This window comes from Hyaena hyaena, unplaced genomic scaffold (assembly GCF_003009895.1).
Source record: "Hyaena hyaena isolate Hyena2069 unplaced genomic scaffold, ASM300989v1 scaffold_28, whole genome shotgun sequence".
Taxonomy (NCBI): Eukaryota; Metazoa; Chordata; class Mammalia; order Carnivora; family Hyaenidae; genus Hyaena; species Hyaena hyaena.
Window position 1 is genome coordinate 5,535,572 of NW_024080660.1, and position 18,654 is coordinate 5,554,225.

Consider the following 18,654-nt stretch of genomic DNA (forward strand, 5'->3'; position numbering starts at 1 on the left):
CTGTAGTCAGCTTGAAAAGTCACCTCCTTGTATTTATTTCCCTTCTCTCTCTTTCTCACTTCCCTTTTCTCTCTCTTGCTTCCTTTGAACTGAACTTCCCAACAACACGTGAAAAATAAGCTTCAGACTCAGGAATTTTTTTTTTTTTTTAATTTTCTTTTTTTTTTTTTTTTGTTTTATTTCTAGGAGAGAGAGACAGCGTGAGCAGGGGAGGGTCAGAGAGAGAGGGAGTCACAGACTGAAACAGGCTCCAGGCTCCGAGCTGGCAGTCAGCACAGAGCCCGACGCGGGGCTCGAACCCACAAACCGCGAGATCATGACCTAAGCGAAAGTCGGAAAGTCGGACGCTTAACCGACTAAGCCACCCAGGCGCCCCCAGACTCAGGAATTTTTTTAAAGTTTCCCCTTAGGGAAGGGAATGTGGGCCAAGATAGGGCTCCATAATTATTAGCTGGGTGCAGGGATGCTTTGTAGGGCTACAGCTCCGGGTGGACAGTGCAGGGGGAGAAACAAAGGTAGAAAGAAGTGTTAATTGAAAGAGGCTGGAGATTTGCAAACTGTCTACCCGAAGGGGTTGACATGGGGTTGTCTCCATGGCATGCAGAGGCTCCTCACCTCCTGGGTAAGGGGATGGAGAGAGGAGAGAGGAGGCTGAGGCAGAACTTGAAACAGGCTCACATTTAAGAAGCAGGAGGAAGAAGAAGATCCTAGGCAGAGGCCTGGCGAGGCAGAGGCGGCTTATGTTCATGGAAGCCCCATAACACGTCCAGGCCACTGCTACGAGGCGTTTCCAGCCCCTGCAGATAGGTGTTGCCATGGAGTTCAGTTTAGCCAATGGATAGAACGGTGAACCAGATAGTTCCAGCCCTCTTTGAGCTCAAGTTGAATAGATGAAGAGGAAATGTCTGCTGGTACCTTGGCCTCTTTCAGATCTGGCATGTTGAGGCCACTTGCAGAAAATGCCACTCTCCCTGTCTGGGGACAGAAAGAATGACCCTGTGGGGTGCTTGGGTGGCTCAGTTGGTTAAACGTCTGACTTGAGCTCAGGTCATGATCTCTCTCATGAGCCCACTTCGGGCTCTGTGCTGACAGCTCAGAGCCTGGAGCCTGCTTTGGATTCTGTGTCTCCTTCTCTCTCTGCCCCTCCCCCACTGACTCTGTCTCTCTTTCAAAAAAAATAAATAAACATAAAAAAGAAAAAGAAAGAATGACCCCATGGTCCTATGGGCTGTGGGAACCCCATGTTCTTGAATTGTGCCATCTCTTCACCTGGACTCTTCATGTGAGATAAACGTTGATTTAAGACACTGCGATTTGGGGGCTTATCTGTTACAGTAGTTGGTGTTACATCATAACCTGGCCCAGTGGTGAAAAAGCAAGAGGCGACTGTTGAAACTGAGGAGGGGAAGCATGTCAGGGTCCTGAGGCCTGGACCTGTGTGTCTTTTACACCCCCGAGGCCTGTGGTCCTGGAGTGAGCTCTCACGTGTCCTTACCCTCACTGTCCTCCTGGGCATGCGTTCTTCTGGATGAGTGCCCCAGCCAAGGTTGCAGAACCACGCTCTTGAACTTCACTTAGAGAAGGGATCAGCCGTCTCCGCCAAGGCCTCCGGCTCCCACGGCAGGGAGATGCGTGTGCCAGGTGCACGTGTCCTCAGCTGAGAAAACAGAAGCAGGAGGAAGAGATGAACAACCAGACATCAGGGAGCGCAGACGGGGGGTAGTTTTGAGGACTTGGCCGCCTTGAGGACCCAGGCCACGGGGGCTATCTCTCTGTGAGCCCGCCATGCTCCCAAAGGCCGTCTTCCCTGTGGGGCCCACTCAACACAGATTCCCAGGAAGGACAATCTGATGGGTGTGACTGAGGCCTGTGCACTCCCCCTGAATGTCGGTGGTAACGACAGGAACTTAGAAGCAGCGGATGAGGGGCCGGAGACGGGGACTCCGCTTTCGCTACTACTTTTGGCAAAACGTTTCATTATTCTGTACTCCAATTTCCCCATTTAGAAAACAGGGTAATAACACGTGCTCTGTCTCATTTACAGATTGTTCATGAGGAGGGAAAACATGAGAAGAAGGGGAAGGAAGACAAAATACCAAAAGCTCCTGGAAGGGCTTTTAGAAGCCCCAAATCAAATGTAAGAGCAGTCAGTTAGTGAAACATCTGTTACAGGTTGAATTGTGCTCCCCCCAAATATGCAGAAGTCCTAACGTCCAGTCCCTCGGAATGACCATACTTGGAAATGCGGGTGTGGGGGATGCAGTTGGTTCCATTGAAGTGAGCCCACAATGGAGCAGGTAGACCCTTATGCAGTACACCTGGAGCCCTTAGGGAGCACACAGAGACAGAGACAGGAAGAATGCCAGGGGGCCACGGGACAGAGACTGAAATGTCCCCGCTACAAGACAAGGAAACCCACAGATAGCCAGCCATCACCTGAAGCGAGGAAGAGATAAGAAAGCTTCCCCGCTACAGGCTTCAGACGGAGATGGGCCATGTGGATGCCTCCATCTTGGATTTCTAGCTTCCAGAACTGTGAGACAATAAATGTCTGTGTTTTAAGCCCCCAGTTTGTGGTACTTGCTTATGGCAGCCCCAGGCAACTGGACACACACCCTTTAACAATTCCCAGGCACGGCGAAGCTTGGCCAGAGTCCTTGGCCCGTCGCTGAGAGGTTTGTGGCCTAGTATCAGACATGGGGCATGGGATGAGGACCTGAGTGTCAGGGTTGACACCACTGATGTGAAGACCACAAAGAGCACAGGTCAGTTCTGGAAAATCCCCTGCAGCTAACGAGGTTACGTAGGTGCATGGCCAGCAGAGCTCGATCCACACGGACTGAAAGTGTCACTTCTGCCTTGAGAGACAGAACTGTCTCTCTGAGACAGCTCTGCGTGCTCAGAGCAGAACTAGCTTACGCAGTCTCCGGACTGTTCTCCCTTCCCGCAGGCACGGATTACGCACCACACTCATACGCCAGGCATCCAGCACTTGAGCTCCTGGACCCACACGGACCCGGCTGGCACAGGCACACGCAATACTTTGGCGAGGCCCACTGCACATAGATCACCCTTAAGGAGAAAGCCTGCGGGAATGCCATCTGCCACTCGGTCCTCACATGGCTCTTGGGTGCTTTGTTTTAGAGGAGAAGTCATAAAGCCTTTTTACTCTAGGCCCTTCTACCCTGCATGAGATTTTCCTCTGCTGAATGTGGGGTCTGGTTCCTGTGTGATGAGCACAGGCACAAGAGCTAAACTGTTTCTGCATGAGCATTATGCCATTGGATCCTCACCATGAACCTGTGAGATAGTTACTGTTACCGTGTCCATTTTACAGATGAAGAAACTGGGGTGCAGAGGTCCCACAACTGGAGTTAAGAATCAAGTCCAGGCCTGTGTGACTCTAAGCCTCTAAGCCATGTGATGTTAACTGCTCTATTATCCTACTTTGATAGTTTATTTGGATCAGGCTGTTCTGAATTAATTTTGAAAGCAATAATTAAGGAAAGAAAGAAGGAGAGAGAGAGAGAGAAAGAGAGAGAGAGGAAGGGAGGGAAAAAAAGAGAAAGAAAACCAAAAAAGTATGTGTGTGTGTGTCTGTGTGTGTGTCTGTGTGTGTAGCTGTGATCCACTTTGACCTCATACTTACAGGGGAAGGAAGGAGAGCTAACATTAGGAGCTAAGTGCTTCCCTACAGGTGAGCTCATGGACTCTTCCCCACAGCACTGTGAGGTGGGCATCTCAGAGATACAAAGTAACCGGCCAAGGTCACCAAACTGATCCAGGGCAGGGCACAAATGTGAATCTGGATTATCTGACTGTAAGCCTGGTATGTTTTCCATGACCTCTGTGCCAAAAGTGACAGCCGGACTCTGTCCCACTTATGTTGAGGATCTTAGAGTGCCTCACTCAATACCTGGCACAAAATAAATATTTATGGGATTGGATTGAATTAAACCCAAAGGAACCTAATGTCCATTAAGAGAGGATTTGATCATTAAGTGGACACCATGCAGATGTTGCAGGGAAAGAGCTGACTGTACCGACTAGAATCTGTTACAGGAGCAGTTTAGAGACAAGTATATTTAGAGTGATTCCTTTTTTGCAGGAAAAAAAACCCTTCCCTCTGGCTATCTCTGTTGTAAATACAAAAGAAAAGTCTGCATAAAACAGCCACAAATAAAAAGTAATAGTTATCTTTGAGGGGAAGGGTCACGAAGGACTTTCCTATCTTTATAACAAAGAAAACATTGAAGATACTTGCATTTTGAAAAAAAAAAAAAGAACAAAAGGAAGGAAAAGAAAGACATGTTGTTGGTGGTGACGATAGACGCCATTGGAACAGGGATGCACCCAGGATTCACCAAGTCCGCTCCCTCAGCGTGGGCCCTGGGGAAAATGGAAAGGGTTCATGCAGAGAGTCCCTCCCCCACATCCTCTCCTCGTACTCAGAAATATTATCTTTTACAACAAACTTATGAGCACATGACCAGGGACCAGGACTCCTTGGGAAAATGGGCCTGGAACATTTGCTTTGTATTGGGGTCAAGTGAAAAGTTCACAGAAACTAACTTGAAGGGGCACCTGCTGGCCAAAGGTGGCATGCGTGGAATATTAAAAACAACTGCAATAAGTTGACACACATTCATTATTATGAAAGCAAATAAACAAAGGAAAAAAGCCAAGTAAGCTTGCCTTTCCTGTATGAGCTGTACCTAATGATTGATGAAAGTTTTTTTAATTTGTTTTGTTTTGTTTTTTAAATAGAAGAATTCTAACTAACAAACACAGGAGGAAACCTAGAATTTAAAAAAAAAATCTCTGTTTTGCCACACTGATGATAGTGTGGACCCAGGCAATGATAATCAGTGGTCGCTGAAGCCATTAGGTGAAACCCTGAAGGAAACTAGTCGTGGACAGGTGAGGCCGACAGCCCCACAGCCAACTCATCCATCCTCGCACTGTGAATAGAGAGGCCCCAGGCATTATCTGCCTCCTGACAGGCGACAAGGGGATGTACCCAGCACCATCCATGAAATACTCTTGCCACAAAACCAGGCCTGCAGAACAAACTACCATTTTACAGGAAAGATGGGCTCAGAGAACCACGTTGCAGGACTCTTCTGGATTCCAACCCTCAAAATTCAGAATGTGGTCAACTCTACACATGAAAAGAGACAGAGACGCAGTTCAAATAAATGCAGTTTGTAAAATTTATTTGCATCTCGATACAAACAAGTCAACTGAGAAAATGACCCAACATTTCCTAGGCAATGAAGAACATTTGAACACTGGTTGCGTACGTAAGAACAGTAGAAGGATTTATGATAAATCTTTGATGTGATGATTTATGATGTGATGGTAAGAATTTGTTTCAGAATAATGCAGGTGTGTGGGCCGGAGAGAGGAGAAGACGTGCTGTAGAAAAAACAGGCCTGGCTACGTGCTGGTGGGTTATGAAAGGTGGCCAGGGTCCACAGGGATTTATTTCACTATAATCTCTGCTTGGGTACATGTTTGGAGATTTCCAAAAGAAAATGTTAGCAAAAAGCAGTAAAAAGTATGGGCATACGACTTAATTCTTCCATCATGATGGTAGTGGAGGAGGTGTGTATGTGGGTGTGTGTGAAATGCATGAAGCATGTGACACACATGCTGAGTGGGTATGTATGTTCTTGTGCTCCATTTGGTCCTAATTCAAGTAGCAACTCTGGAATAATTGCATCCTACCGAAAATGACTTTTCCTAAGGGGCGTCAGGCAGGCAGGCAGACACACGGACAAGGCACTGCTTAGGGGACTGCGGGGGCCAGCCCCACACGGTTATTCCCACGATCAAAGACTGAATAAAACTGTCTAATGAAGACATCACCCAGGATCCAGAGGGGCCCAGCTGGAGGCTGGATGTCAAGACCTTGAAAGCCACTGCTGCAAAACTCCATTCCATCCACCAAGTCCTGGGGGGTGGAAAGAAGATATAAGTGACATGTAAGGAGAAAGGGAAGTAGTGCTGTCTGGAGGCCATACTGTGTGGTAGTGGTGGAGGCTGGCCTGGGACCATTCCTTCATCCCTTGGCTGGTTGGTTCCTCTTCCTGCTTCATGCACCTCTGCTTGTTTGCTCAGCAAGGTGCTTGCATTGTTTCATAGTTCTATTTTTAACTTTTTGAAGAAGTTCTGTACTATTTTCCAGAGTGGCTGTACCAATTTGCATTCCTACCAACAATGCGGAAGGGCTCCCCTTTCTCCACATCCTCGCCAACACCATTATTTCTTGTGCTGTTAATTTAGCCATTCTGACAGGCATGAGGTGTTATCTCATTGTGGTTTTGATTTGTATTTCCCTGATGATCAGTGACGTTGAGCATCTTTTCAGGTGTCTGTTGGCCATTTGGATGTCTTTGGAGAAATGTCTATTCATGTCTTCTGCCCATTTTTAAATTGTTTTTAGTTTGTTTTTTGGGTGTTGAGTTTTAGAAGTTCTTTATATATTTTGGATATTAACCCTTTATCAGATAGGTCATTTGCAAATATCTGCCCCCTTACAATGGGTTGCCTTTCAGTTTTTTTTATTGTTTCCTTCACTGCAGAAACAGTGAATTGATGAATTCCCAATAGTTTATTTTTGCTTTTCTTTCCCTGGCCTTGGGAGACATACCTAGAAATAAGTTGCTAAGGCCGATGTCAACGAGTTTACTGCCTGTGTTCTCTAGAATTTTTATGCAACTACGCTGCCAAGTATTTATCCAAAGGACATAAAAACACTAATTCAGAGGGATAGATGCACCCCAATGTCTATAGCAGCATTATCTACAATGGCCAAATTCTGGAAACAGCCCAAGTGTCCATTGAATGATGAATGGATAAAGAAAATGTGGTGTATGTGCACAATGGAATATTACTGAGCCATAAAAAGAATGAAATCTTCCCATTTGCAGTGATGTGGATGGAGCCAGAGAATATTTATGCTAAGTGAAATAAGTCAGTCAGAGAAAGAGAAATACCATATGATTTCACTCATATGTGAAATTTAAGAAACATAACAACTGATCAATGGGGATGAAAAAGAGAGAGAGAGAGGCAAACCAAGAAACAGACTTTTGGGAGTCTATAGGGAACAAACTGATGGTTACCAGAAGGGAGGTGGGTAGGGAGATGAGAGAAATAGGTGATGGAGATTAAGGATGGCACTTGTGAAGAGCCCAGGGTGTTGTATGGAGGTGTTGGATACTATACTTCATACCTAAAACTAATATTACGTTGTATGTTAACTAACTGGAATTTATTTTTTTAAGTTTTTTAAAAATTTATTTTGAGAGAGAGAATAGGGGGTGGGGAGAGGCAGAGAGAGGGAGAGAGAGAATCCCAAGCAGTCTCTGCATTGTTAGCACAGAGCCTGATGCAGGGCTCGTACTCACAACGGTGAGATCATGACCTGAGCTGAAATCAAGGCTTGGATGCTTAACCAACTGAGCCACTCAGGTGCCTCACTAACTGGAATTTAAATAAAAACTGAAAAAATAACCCCCCGCACACATTTGTTTCCACCCGTATTGTCTGTTGGGTGGCTTGGGAAAGCAGTTAATAGAGATCAAGATGTGGGGGTAGGGAAGTCCCCAAAGTCCTCTAAACCTTAGCACCTCCATTCTGATGCAGTCACCCTGGTGCTGTGGGTGACTCTTGGGTAAAGTTAATGTGTTAAGTGTCACCAAAGAACTCTGTGCAATATTGGGCCAATGGTGGTGTGAAACGATCATAGATTTCCCCCAGGAATTCCCTTTCTACCTTACCCTGCTGACTTAGGAATCTCCTGCAGCAAAAGACACTTTCTTGTTTGAGAAGAATGTTAATCTGAATGTTAGAAGATACAATCTCATTCTGTGTCCCCTCTCCACGCAGCTCAAATCTTGAGCCACATAACCTTTCGAGTCTCAATATTCTCATTTATAGAGTGGGATAATAATATCCAGTCTTATTGGATATTTGAGGGGTTTAAACATTGTCAGTTGAAAAGTCCTACGTGACAAAGTCCGAAAACGTTACTACGCGGCTTGTGCGAGGGTTGCTGCTGCTTCTCAGCAGGACAAGACAGGAGAAAGAACCAGCCAGTGGCCTTTCCACCACAGACAGCTTTGTCCTTTCTAGACGGGGCACTGCTGCTTCAGTGTAGGGGAAGATGGGAAAGGGGCTCGGGGCAAATGCAGCCCCGAAAAGAGGAAGTGGCAGGCTCCTGGTGGGGAAGGGATGGCCCTGAGACTTGCAGAATAAGGAAACGGCCCTTACCAGCAGGGTGTAGGCAGTTGGCTGGAGGGTGTAGGAGACTCCGTTGATGGTGAAGGTGACATCCGGCATGACATTGAGGTTGGCGCACTCCACGGCATACTAAAACACAGAACGGAGGATCCATTTAGAGGCCTCCCACCTCCCAACAGAGGGCCTCACTCCCTGCTCCTGCCTCCTCCCAACCCCGGCAGGCACTGACTTCTCCATCTACCGGCTCTGCCCCGATGGCCTTCTGCAGCTGCTTGATCTCATCCGAGGGGCCCGTGATGAGGGAAGTCCCTGTGTCCACAATGGCCTGGCAGCCCTCAGAGCAGAACATCACTGCACCTCCCACCTGGATTCTGAGGGCAAGCAAAATGTCATGAGCCACCACCCTCTCCCGCCCCGCCCTCCTCCCATTCCTCCTCTACACCCACCCCCCACCGGCCAGGCCCTGATGTGTCCCCAGCTGCTCTCATCGTCTACTGGGCTCATTTATGCACTAATGATTTCCATTTTGAGTGTCTCACACAAGAGTGTTTCTCAATTGTTCTGTGACTGATATCCATAGTGGGAAATACATTTACTTTTGGACCTGGCGCGCGCATGCACACACACACACACACACACACGAGATAAAAATGTCATGAAACAGTGCTCAACCTTAACATGCGAAGTGCACCCTCCTATTTTCTATTTTATTCCAGCTCATTAAAAATGTACGTCATGATCCCCTAAAATGAGGTCATGACCCATAAATGGGCAAGTCTCTCTGGTCTGAAAACCCCTCAGTAGGCAGTGAGCACTGACGCTTTTTGCAGTTTGTCTCTCGTGCCCAGCCCATGCCCTCCCCTCCCCTCGCAGGCGCTTATTCTTGGCTGAATTGAAACTTGAGTTGCATTTCTGTGAACATCGGTGTTGTCTAGTACAGCACTAGGTGTGTGACCAGCACCCGGTCCTGCTTCCCTGATTGCTCCATGCCCAGACACACACACACACACACACACACACACGCACACACACACACACGGATGTAGGCATGCATGTATGTCAAGTCCCAGTCAATGTCCCCTCCTTCATGAAACCCTTGCTTGAGGAGCTCAGATAGAGGCGGTCTTGCCCTGTCTGTCATGGCCACTTTGGAGGCACGTCTCATGGGGCATGGCCCACCCTCCGCTTCACCTGGTGGGGCTGTGTGTGTGTGTCTCATCTTCTGTACACACTTCGTGGAGGTGGAATCTGAGTCCATTCACTCTTGCACCCCCGTGTCACTCCCCCTTTTCCCTATGTATTAATTAATGTTAAATGAGCCCCAAGTAGTTGGCTGAGTGTTTGTATTTACTGTCTGTTGACTTGAGGGAGCACCACACGTACAAAGAAGGAAGCTGAGACTCGGTCCTGTGTGCCTGCTGCCCTGGGGACCGAGGCCCCTCTCTGCACCTCTGCTCAGCCCCCGTCCCCCCACCCCATGCTTCCAGCCCCACACGACCTGCCCCCAGCCTCCTCTCCCAGGGACCAGCACTTTGATTCAGGTCAATTCAATTAACCAAGTTGAGTGGTGCCCGTCCTGAGTTCTGCGGTCGTACCATAGCGAAGAGAGTACTCACACATCCAGTGCAATCTGCCAGTAGCCTTGCTTGGTGACAGGGACCCAGTTCAGATTCCCAGAGAAATGGGAATGGTCATAGCCTCCAAAAATCAGCTCACTCCCCCCGCCACCTTCTGGGTCACTACATGGAAAGAAAGGCAGATTGTCAGGCAAGGGCCACTGGAAAACCCCAGGAACAAGCATCAGCTAGTGCCTTGCTTCTTGGTCTGACCACTCACACCGAGTACCCACAGAGGCAGAAATATCAGCCTGGGCTTTGAGACCAGAGTGCCCGACTACTGCAAGTTGATTAGTCTGGGCCTTTTTCGGCAAAAGGATAGAAACAGCTCTGCTTAATGATTTGTGAATGCCTGCTTCCTTCTTGGCTAGAAGGGCGAGGGAGGTGGGAAACGGGGACAATGGCTGTGGTCGTGCAGAACTCATGCGGGACCAAGCTGAGACTATCTGGGGTGTGCACACGCCATGTGACTTTAGGCACCCCCAAAAGCCTTTTCCCCCAAGTATCTTTCTCACTTTTGTTTTGGTGGTGCCTGGAGCTTCCGTGTTATTCGCTCCATTGTGCTAAGGTAAAGAAGCTAATGTGAATGCAATGTGACTTGCTAGAACTTGAAAAATTTTTAATTTTCATCAATGTTGATTTTTCAGGTTTTGTTCTGGCACCTAACAGGAGTCTGGAGAAATCAGACATGAAACTGATTCATTTTCAGAAGGAATATGATCAGAAAAATATAAAACTCAGGGCGCTGCAAGGCAGAATGGTAAAGAGGGAGGGAACTGGGTATCTGTGGGCATCATAAAAGAGTGGTTTTGGGGGGGGTTGGGGGAAGAACCCTTGTTTATTGATGACCTTTGTGCAGGGTGCTGGGCAAAGACTTTTATCTGCTTAATCCTAATTATCTCTTACATCACTCTAGTGGCCATTTGAGGAAACTGAGGCTCTGGGCTTAAATCCAGGTCCTTCAGACTGCAAAGTCTTTACTACTTCCCATCCTAACCCTTGTCTTCCTCAGTTGGAAGGAAGTTTCGCAGGAAGCTCTTGTAAAGGGGAGGCAGAGGTGTCTGGGCAATGTGCCATCTCGCTCACAGCTCTGCCCGGGCTGGTCCCAACTGCAGCCATGCAGTTTAATAGAGGAAGTTCAAGACTCTCCACGGAGGAGTGGAGAACAAGGGAAATGGGCTTACGCTAAAGCTGGGTCAGCTTAGACCAGATCTCACTGGGAGGAAGTCAGAAAGGTAAGAAATCTCCTTCCTATGTAGGGATGAAGGTTAGATGAACCTTCCTGGATCCCAGGCACGCGAGCCTCGTGACCTTTTCCAACTACAACAAGCAATTTAAAAAACTGTATAAATTGACCACTTAAAAATGTATAGTTCAGTAGTGTTCAGGATTTTCATACTGTGGTGATCCAGACTGTGGTCCAGTCTCCAGGACCTTTTCATCCTGTGCACGGAAACTCCATACCCCTTAAGCAGTAACTTCTGTTCCCCCTCCCCTGCACCGGCAGCCTCCATCCTGCTTCCTGTGCCTCTGAATCTGATCACTCTAGGGACTTTCACGTAAGTGGAATCATACTGTGCTTGTTTTGTGTGTGTGTGTGTGTGTGTGTGTGTTGTTTTGTTTTTGTGACTGACTTGTTTCACTTAGGATAAGCTCCTCAAGGTTCATCCACTTGTAGCACGCATTAGAATTTCCTTCCTTTTTCAGGCTGAGTAATATTCTATTGTATTTAATTAGTCCCTTAACATTCCATTATTTTATTGTCAGCTTACTTTTGAATTTTTTGTTCTGCATCCTCCCACTGGAATCAAGCTTCCTGAGGGCAGGGAGTGTCTTCCTTGTTTTATTGTGCTCCCGGTGCACAGTAACACGGTCAGCACAGGATTGGAGCTTGATAAATATGTATTCACTGCATAAATGAATACTCAATCCCAGAGATTCCTCATGTTGGTTCAGTGTGGTATGGTTTACAAGGCGAGGCAAACCCCATTTCCTCAATATCCCCAGAGGGTAAGCCCAAGGTCACACGGCTAGTAATAGGTCAAGCAAGAGATCCAAGCCGGGTCCTTGATCACCAGGCCTAGTGCTCTTTGGACTGGACCATGTTGTCTCCCTTAGTCGTAATTGACCTTAACCTCAGTCGGCTTGACGGGCCTACCTGCTCATGTACACAGAAAACATGGGTATATCCACCAGGTTCTGAGCCATCATATTGTCGAACACTGGGGTCACCCCTCCCACAGCCAAGGAGGGGTATCCCAGGCCCAGAATTCCATCAAACTCTGCGTTCACAAAGGTCTGGCCAGGCTCCGTGACACTCTCTCCAAATTGCTGGCCGACCACAAGAAGTCCTTCCACCTAATGGGAGAAAGCCGGAAAGAAAACTTCATGGGAGATCTTTGGCAAAGAGCCTCAGATTCCCGGATTCTCCCTCTGGCCCAAACAGAATTCTTCCCCCACCCGAGCTTTCTTGATTCAATGGGCACAGTCATTTCATTCCCACAACCTTGATTTTTTAATGTAAACTTTAAGAAGTTGAAGTATATTACAGAAATTGTAAGGGTACAGTGTGGAGCATTTTCACAAACCATTCACCCATGTCAGCAAGCTCCCAAACTGGAAGCCCCTTCATGCACCCTGTAAATCATGGTACCTTTCCTCAAGGATAAGCCATCTCCTGATTTCCCCATATATATTGCCTTTGCCTCTTGAATTTTAATGTTTTTTTTGTTTTGTTTTGTTTTGTTTTAATTTTTTTATTTATTATTTCTAGGAGAGAGAGACAGCGTGAGCAGGGGAGGGTCAGAGAGAGGGGGAGTCACAGACTGAAACAGGCTCCAGGCTCTGAGCTGGCAGTCAGCACAGAGCCCGACGCGGGGCTCAAACCCACGAACCGCGAGATCGTGACCTAAGCGAAAGTCGGACGCTTAACCGACTAAGCCACCCAGGCGCCCCTCCCTCTTGAATTTTATACCAATGGAATCATATAGGATGAATTCTTTTTTATATGGCTTCTGTCACTCAACATACTAGTGCGCTCTGTTGTAACTTTGTTCACTGTCACTGGTATCTCATGGTATGAATACATCATCATTATCCATTCTACCATTGATGGATATTTGGGTTGTTTCTGGTATTGACTACTGCTAACAGTACTGCTTGTACATGTCTTTTGGTGAACATGTTGAATATATGCCTAGGAGCAAAACTGCTAGATAATAAGGTATGTAAGTGTTGTTGCTTGAATAAACACTGGCAATGAGTTTTCCAAAGTGACTGTACCAACTGACGTTTCCAATACCAATGTCTGAGAGTCCCAGTTGATTTGGATCCTCACCAATACTGGATATTACCTATCTTTTCCATTTTAGTCCTTTTGTGGATATGCAGCGGGTTATGTTGTGGTTTTAATTTGTCTTTCCCAATGACTAACGAAACCGAATATTTGGCTATCCTCTTGTGTGAAGTGGGTTGTCTGCATTTTTCTTATTGATTGGTAGGAGTTCTTTATTCTGGAATCAAGTCCTTTTTTGGATAGATGTGTTACAAATATCTTCTTCCAGACTTGGCTGGTGTTTTTCGGTGAGCAGAAGATATGAATTACAGTGTAGTCAAATTTACCATTTTCTCTCTCTTTTATCAGCAGTTTTTGTAATGTGTTTCAGAAATTTTTGCCTGAGGTCATAAAGACATTTTCCTGTGTTTTCTTCTAAAAGCTTTCTTATTTCACTTTTGACATCCACAGCTACAATGTATTGGAAGGTTTGATGATGTGTGAGGTAGGAGCCAAGATTCTTTTCTTTGTTTGTTTGTTATATGGGTAGCCAAATGAGCTAATACCATTTAATAAATACACTGTCATTTCCTCCACTGCACTCCAGTTTCATGTTCAACATAATTCAGAGTAGTTTCTTAATTTTCTATTTTGTTCCATTTGCTGTTTGCTTATCTTGTGTCAATACCACATTATCTCAATTACTAGAGCTTTGTAATAGGTCTTACTATTTGTAGTGCGGTTCTTCATCTAGATTATCTTGGTGTATTACATATCCACATAAATTTTAGAATTAGTTCATCAATTTCTAATAAAAATTGCCATTTTTTTGATTAACAAATCTATAGATCAATTTGAATAAACTTGGACTTGTCCATAATACTGGGTCATGAAATACTGAGTCATTTCAATTTATGTAGATCTTCCTTAATTTCACTCAATAATGATTTGTAGTATGTTTAGAGTAGAGACCTTGAAATGAGTTTTGTTAAATTTATGTGTAGGTTGGCAATGAGAAACAATGAAATCTGGCCATGTGTAGCAACATGGATGGACCTTGAGGGTGTTATGCTGAGCGAAATAAGTCAGGCAGAGAAGGACAAATATCATATGTGTGCACGTATAGGAGGATTAGGAGGAACTTAACAGAGGACCAACCGGGAGAAGAAGGGGGGAAATGGTGGGGGAAAGGGAGAGAGGCAAACCATGAGAGACTCTTGAATGCTGACAAAAACTGAGGACTGATGGATGTGGGGGGGAGGAGGGATGGGCATGGAGGAGGGCACTTGTGGGGATGAGCACTGGGTGTTATGTGGAATCTAATTTGACAATAAACTATTTGTAAAAAAAAAAATTATGTGTAGGTATTTGGTGTTTCTGATGTTATTATAAATAATGTCGTTAAATATCTATTTTCCAGGGGTGCCTGGGTGGCTCAGTCAGTTAAGCATCTGACTTTGGCTCAGGTCATGACTTTGTGGTTTGTGAGTTCGAGCCCTGCATTGAGCTCTGTGCTGACAGCTCAGAGCCTGAAGCTTGTTTTTGGATTCTGTGTCTCCCTCTCTCTTTGCCCCTTTCCCACTCACATTCTGTCTCTCTCTATATCTCAAAAATAAATAAACATTAAAAAAGTCTATTTTCCATCTTTTCCTGATATATAGAAATTCAGATGATTTTGTTCGTTAATCTAGTATTCAACAACTTTGCTAATTAATTATTAACCCCAATTGTCTGTAGATATTTTTGGAATTTTTACATATGGAATTTTGTCATGTGTGAATAATGACAGTGTAATTTCTTCCTTTATAATCCTAATACCCTTACTGTCTTACTGAACTGAGAGTGAGCATCTTTGACTCATTCTTTTTTTTTTTTTCCCTTTGCCTTAACTCGTTCCTGAAAGCCTGCCACCAGGCTTTCTGCCCCGTGCACCGTTCCTGTGTCGGATTCCTCATCGCTGCCTCTCTAGAACTCTGCACACTGAGCAGACTGGCCCACTGCCATTGTCTCAAGCAGGGAGTGCTACTCCCTCCTGGCCAGGCATTCCCCTTTCCCTGGAAGCCGACTCCTGGTTTCCACCTCTTCCCGAGGCAGATCTGAAACTGGCCCCCTAACAGCTCTGAAAAATATTCTGTCCCCCAAGTTTCTGGCCAAAAGAGAAAAGATGAAGGAATTGTACTCACATAGACTTGGTCGGTCCCAATGATTCCAGACAACCTCCCAGTGCCATACTGAATGGAGAACTGACTCCCCACGATGCTGTATGTGGTGGACTGGGAAGGGTAGAACCTGGAGTGTGTCTCTGGAAAAGCAAGGATGCTGCTCTTTCCTGGGACATCAGCTCACCGCCTCCGTCCCTGCCCTGAAACCTCAGAGATGCAGGGTCTCTTCCCTCAACTCCCAGGATTGAGTGGAGGCCCCTAGAAAGGTTGACCGTGGCCTTTGTTAGTTAGCTACTACATTCTCCTCCAGCCACATGCGGTCACAATTGTCCCTGGGCAAACGTGACTGCTCACAGTGACCTCATGAGGCACACCAAGATAAGCGTCACGGAACAGGCACCAGCAGAGTCTCTGCCAGCTAGTGTGGGTCAGAGCCTGGTATTCACAAGAAAGTCAGGGATAAATAAATACCATTCCAGGCAGTTACTCTCAATTCCTTGCCTAACCTGTAGACACCTAATTTTGGGGTTTTCTGAGACACTGTGTCTCTAGAATTTATCTAGCATAGACTAAGACGTCTTTCCTTAGCCCTTCCCTTTCCAATGCTAACAGCGACGTCTGAGTTACCTCTGGCCAAATAGACGCACCCCTACACTGTGCCCCACCAGCCCCACCTCTGATATCCTGGGAGGTAGGCCACCAAGCCCTTTAGAAGCAGGTGAATAATCACCACTAGAACCCAACCCACCTACCTGCCCAGAAACAGCCATTGAATGAAAATTTCCCCCACCTTATTTTGGGTGTTCAAAGGGAGTGAGTCATTGTGTGCTCAAAAAGATTTGTATCAACTTTGTGTTTTCAGTGGCTGAGTTTTCCCCCATTAATTCTGGTCATTATGAAAGTTGCTGGCTTGGATAGCAGTCAGACTTTAGCTCTGTCCTGGCTCAGTCTTCTCTTCACCATTGGTGAAAGTCCCAGGGTGGACTCAGAGGTGGAGAGAGGGGAAGCTGGCATGTCATGGATGGCCAGCTTCTGGAAATCAAGCTCCCTTCCCCTAGAAGGCCGGGCCTCAGCTGCCATTGACCCTGGCCCTACTTACTGCAGGCTGGGCTTGTGCAGTACACGGAAGGGACCCAGAGGTTGGAGGAGCCAGTGTCAAAGATAACAGTGAAGTTCTGCGGTGGAGAGCCAATGGAGATGGTGCCAAAGTATTCTGTCTGTAGGGGAAGGAGGGAAGGAAGGAGAGTGTAGGTGGTGGGAAAGGGGAAGGTGCTCACCAGGGGGCCTCAGGAGAGCTCTCCAGGGCCAGAGACTGGGCTAGCACAGAGGAGCTTACAGAGCCTGAGGAGTGGTAACAAAAGGGAGAAAGAGCAGAGAAAAAGCTACAAGGGAGGAGATCAAATCGAGCCTCCAGCCCCTGCCAAATCTTTAGCTTTTGTTTGCATTATTCCTCATAATCACTTTGCCAGCAAGGCTGAAAAGGCAGTAAGGCCTGTGCTCTGCAGTCAAGGAAGGGAAGCTGGGGAAAGTTAAGTCATGTCCAAGGGCACACAGCAGGGCCCCTCTGACTGGGATGCATGCCCTGCTCACGCCTTTTCTTTTGCAGAGAGCTCCGTGCATTTGGGCACATTGGGGCTTGCTCGGTCAAATCCACAGGTACCCAGGGGATCAGTCCCTATGGGATATCCGAGAGGAGAAATCCACACTGACCTTCAGTGTTGCTGGCCCACACTGGCCATGCCCACAGGCCAAGCCATCCCTCCACCTCCCCCACCCCCAGCCCCTGCCCCAGGACTCCTCACATCCATGTAGTTGATGAGGGGCTCGTTGGCACTCTGCGTCGCCGTGCAGGCCTCGGTGTACTGGATCATGTCCAAATTCTGGGCTTTCCAGAACTCAGAGAGCTGGCCCCGTGCCCGCAGCTTCTTCCGGAGGGACGGATGCCTTCTGAGGGGCACCCTGAGAGGAGATGTGAGGAGATGCCTTTCTGTCCCTCTCGGACCCTGCCCTCTCCCCACCCCATTTTTCTGGAGGTAAATTGGGAAATGACACGGGAGAACATCTGCAAGGCAGCAGGCCAGAGTGGGGCCAGGATTCGTGCCCTTTCTGCCCCCAGCCTGTCAGTCTGGCCTCTGCCTCCTGAAGATTCTTAGAATCTTAGACTTGAAGTGGCCCTCCCGCTCACAGTCAAGCTCCTTGAGATCTTCTAAGAAAATGTTCTGCAATTTTACATGAACCTCACAAAGGGCTGATATAAAGGGACAGAAAGGGTTTGGGGTTAGCCACGATCTGTCTTTCGAGCAAGCACTTGGTCCTGTGAGCTCCACACCTAAGCTGCGGATTCCTGCTCTTTACTAACGTGAGAAGCTCCCGGGGGCTTGGTGGTGGAGAGGTGGAGGCAGACGGGTGGCTTGTCGTGGGCTGGGGTTAAGGCCAACACAAGGTGGCCCTCAGTTTCTCCTCCTCCGCAATTCCCCGTCATCTTCCCTCTCCCAGGGCAGCCGAAGCTTGAGGACAGGGAGCTGCCCCGCTGCACCCAGGGCTGGGGACGTGGCCTCACCTGTGGAGGGCTTTTTGAGTCAGTCCCAAGTCCAGGAGCACCAGCAGCAAAAGAACGAGTGTTTTCATTGTGGGGCCAACCAGCAGCTTCTTTCTTGCTCTGTCGCGGCTTTCCTTGCCCCTTCTCCTTTCTTCTCTCCCACAGGCCAGTGGGGACCGATCAGATCTACCCTGCCCAGCCCGGTCTGAGGGCCCAATGATAAGGCCTCTTGCGTCAATAGCCAGGCCCCGGAACAAACACAGTGCGTATAACAGGGTGTTTCTCTTCCTCCCCTCATGCCCTCTCCCTCCCGCAGGGGCAGGGTGGGTCTGGGGTGGGACTAGGGGCTCTGTGCACCCTCAAATAGTGAGAGGGCTGTGCAGGTTCAGCTTCTCCCTGAGTTTTTGGTGTCCCACCCTGCTCCCTAGAAACCCTGCACTCATCACCCGAAAGAGCAATGTGCCCCTGGACGGTGGGACCCCTCTACTTTCCCCTCTACTAGTGGTCTGGCTGAGGACTCCGGGGTGGGGGGGTGGGGGGGTGTGGAATCTCAGTCATCACATGTGGGGCCGCCCAAAATATCAGTCAGGTTGTTTTCTCTGTATTTCCTAGTCTCTCCTCGCTCCTCCGGGAGCCTCAAGGGGCAGCTGACCCTCCCTCAGTCCACTTTGAGGCAGAAACTCACATTCCTCAAAGCCCCTGAAGTGGGAGACTGGGCTTGTGGGGTTAGTTTTTCAGACCCCAAGGACTTGATGAATCTGGGGCTACGGGGAGGAGGGGGTGTTGGAGAGGAATACAGAGACAGCCCTGGAG

The 18,654-nt window shown here is 47.6% G+C and overlaps 1 protein-coding gene across 3 annotated transcripts; it reads right to left on the reverse strand.

The window, feature by feature from the left end:
- Positions 1–5,195: 5,195 nt before the first annotated feature.
- On the reverse strand, positions 5,196–17,987 carry CTSE (cathepsin E). 3 transcript variants are annotated; one of them, XM_039227439.1, is made up of 9 exons: positions 17,863–17,987; positions 17,105–17,261; positions 16,402–16,519; positions 15,324–15,442; positions 12,025–12,224; positions 9,867–9,989; positions 8,492–8,621; positions 8,281–8,379; positions 5,196–5,956 (listed from the first exon to the last, which is right to left on the reverse strand). In XM_039227439.1, exons 1-9 carry the CDS (start codon positions 17,928–17,930, stop codon positions 5,792–5,794), a joined length of 1,179 nt encoding a protein of 392 aa, XP_039083370.1. In that variant the 5' UTR covers positions 17,931–17,987; the 3' UTR covers positions 5,196–5,791. The 3 variants fall into 3 exon arrangements, with proteins under 3 accessions (XP_039083370.1, XP_039083369.1, XP_039083371.1); XM_039227438.1 differs by having other exon boundaries at positions 8,480–8,621; XM_039227440.1 differs by lacking the exon at positions 8,492–8,621.
- Between the last annotated feature and the right edge of the window lie 667 nt (positions 17,988–18,654).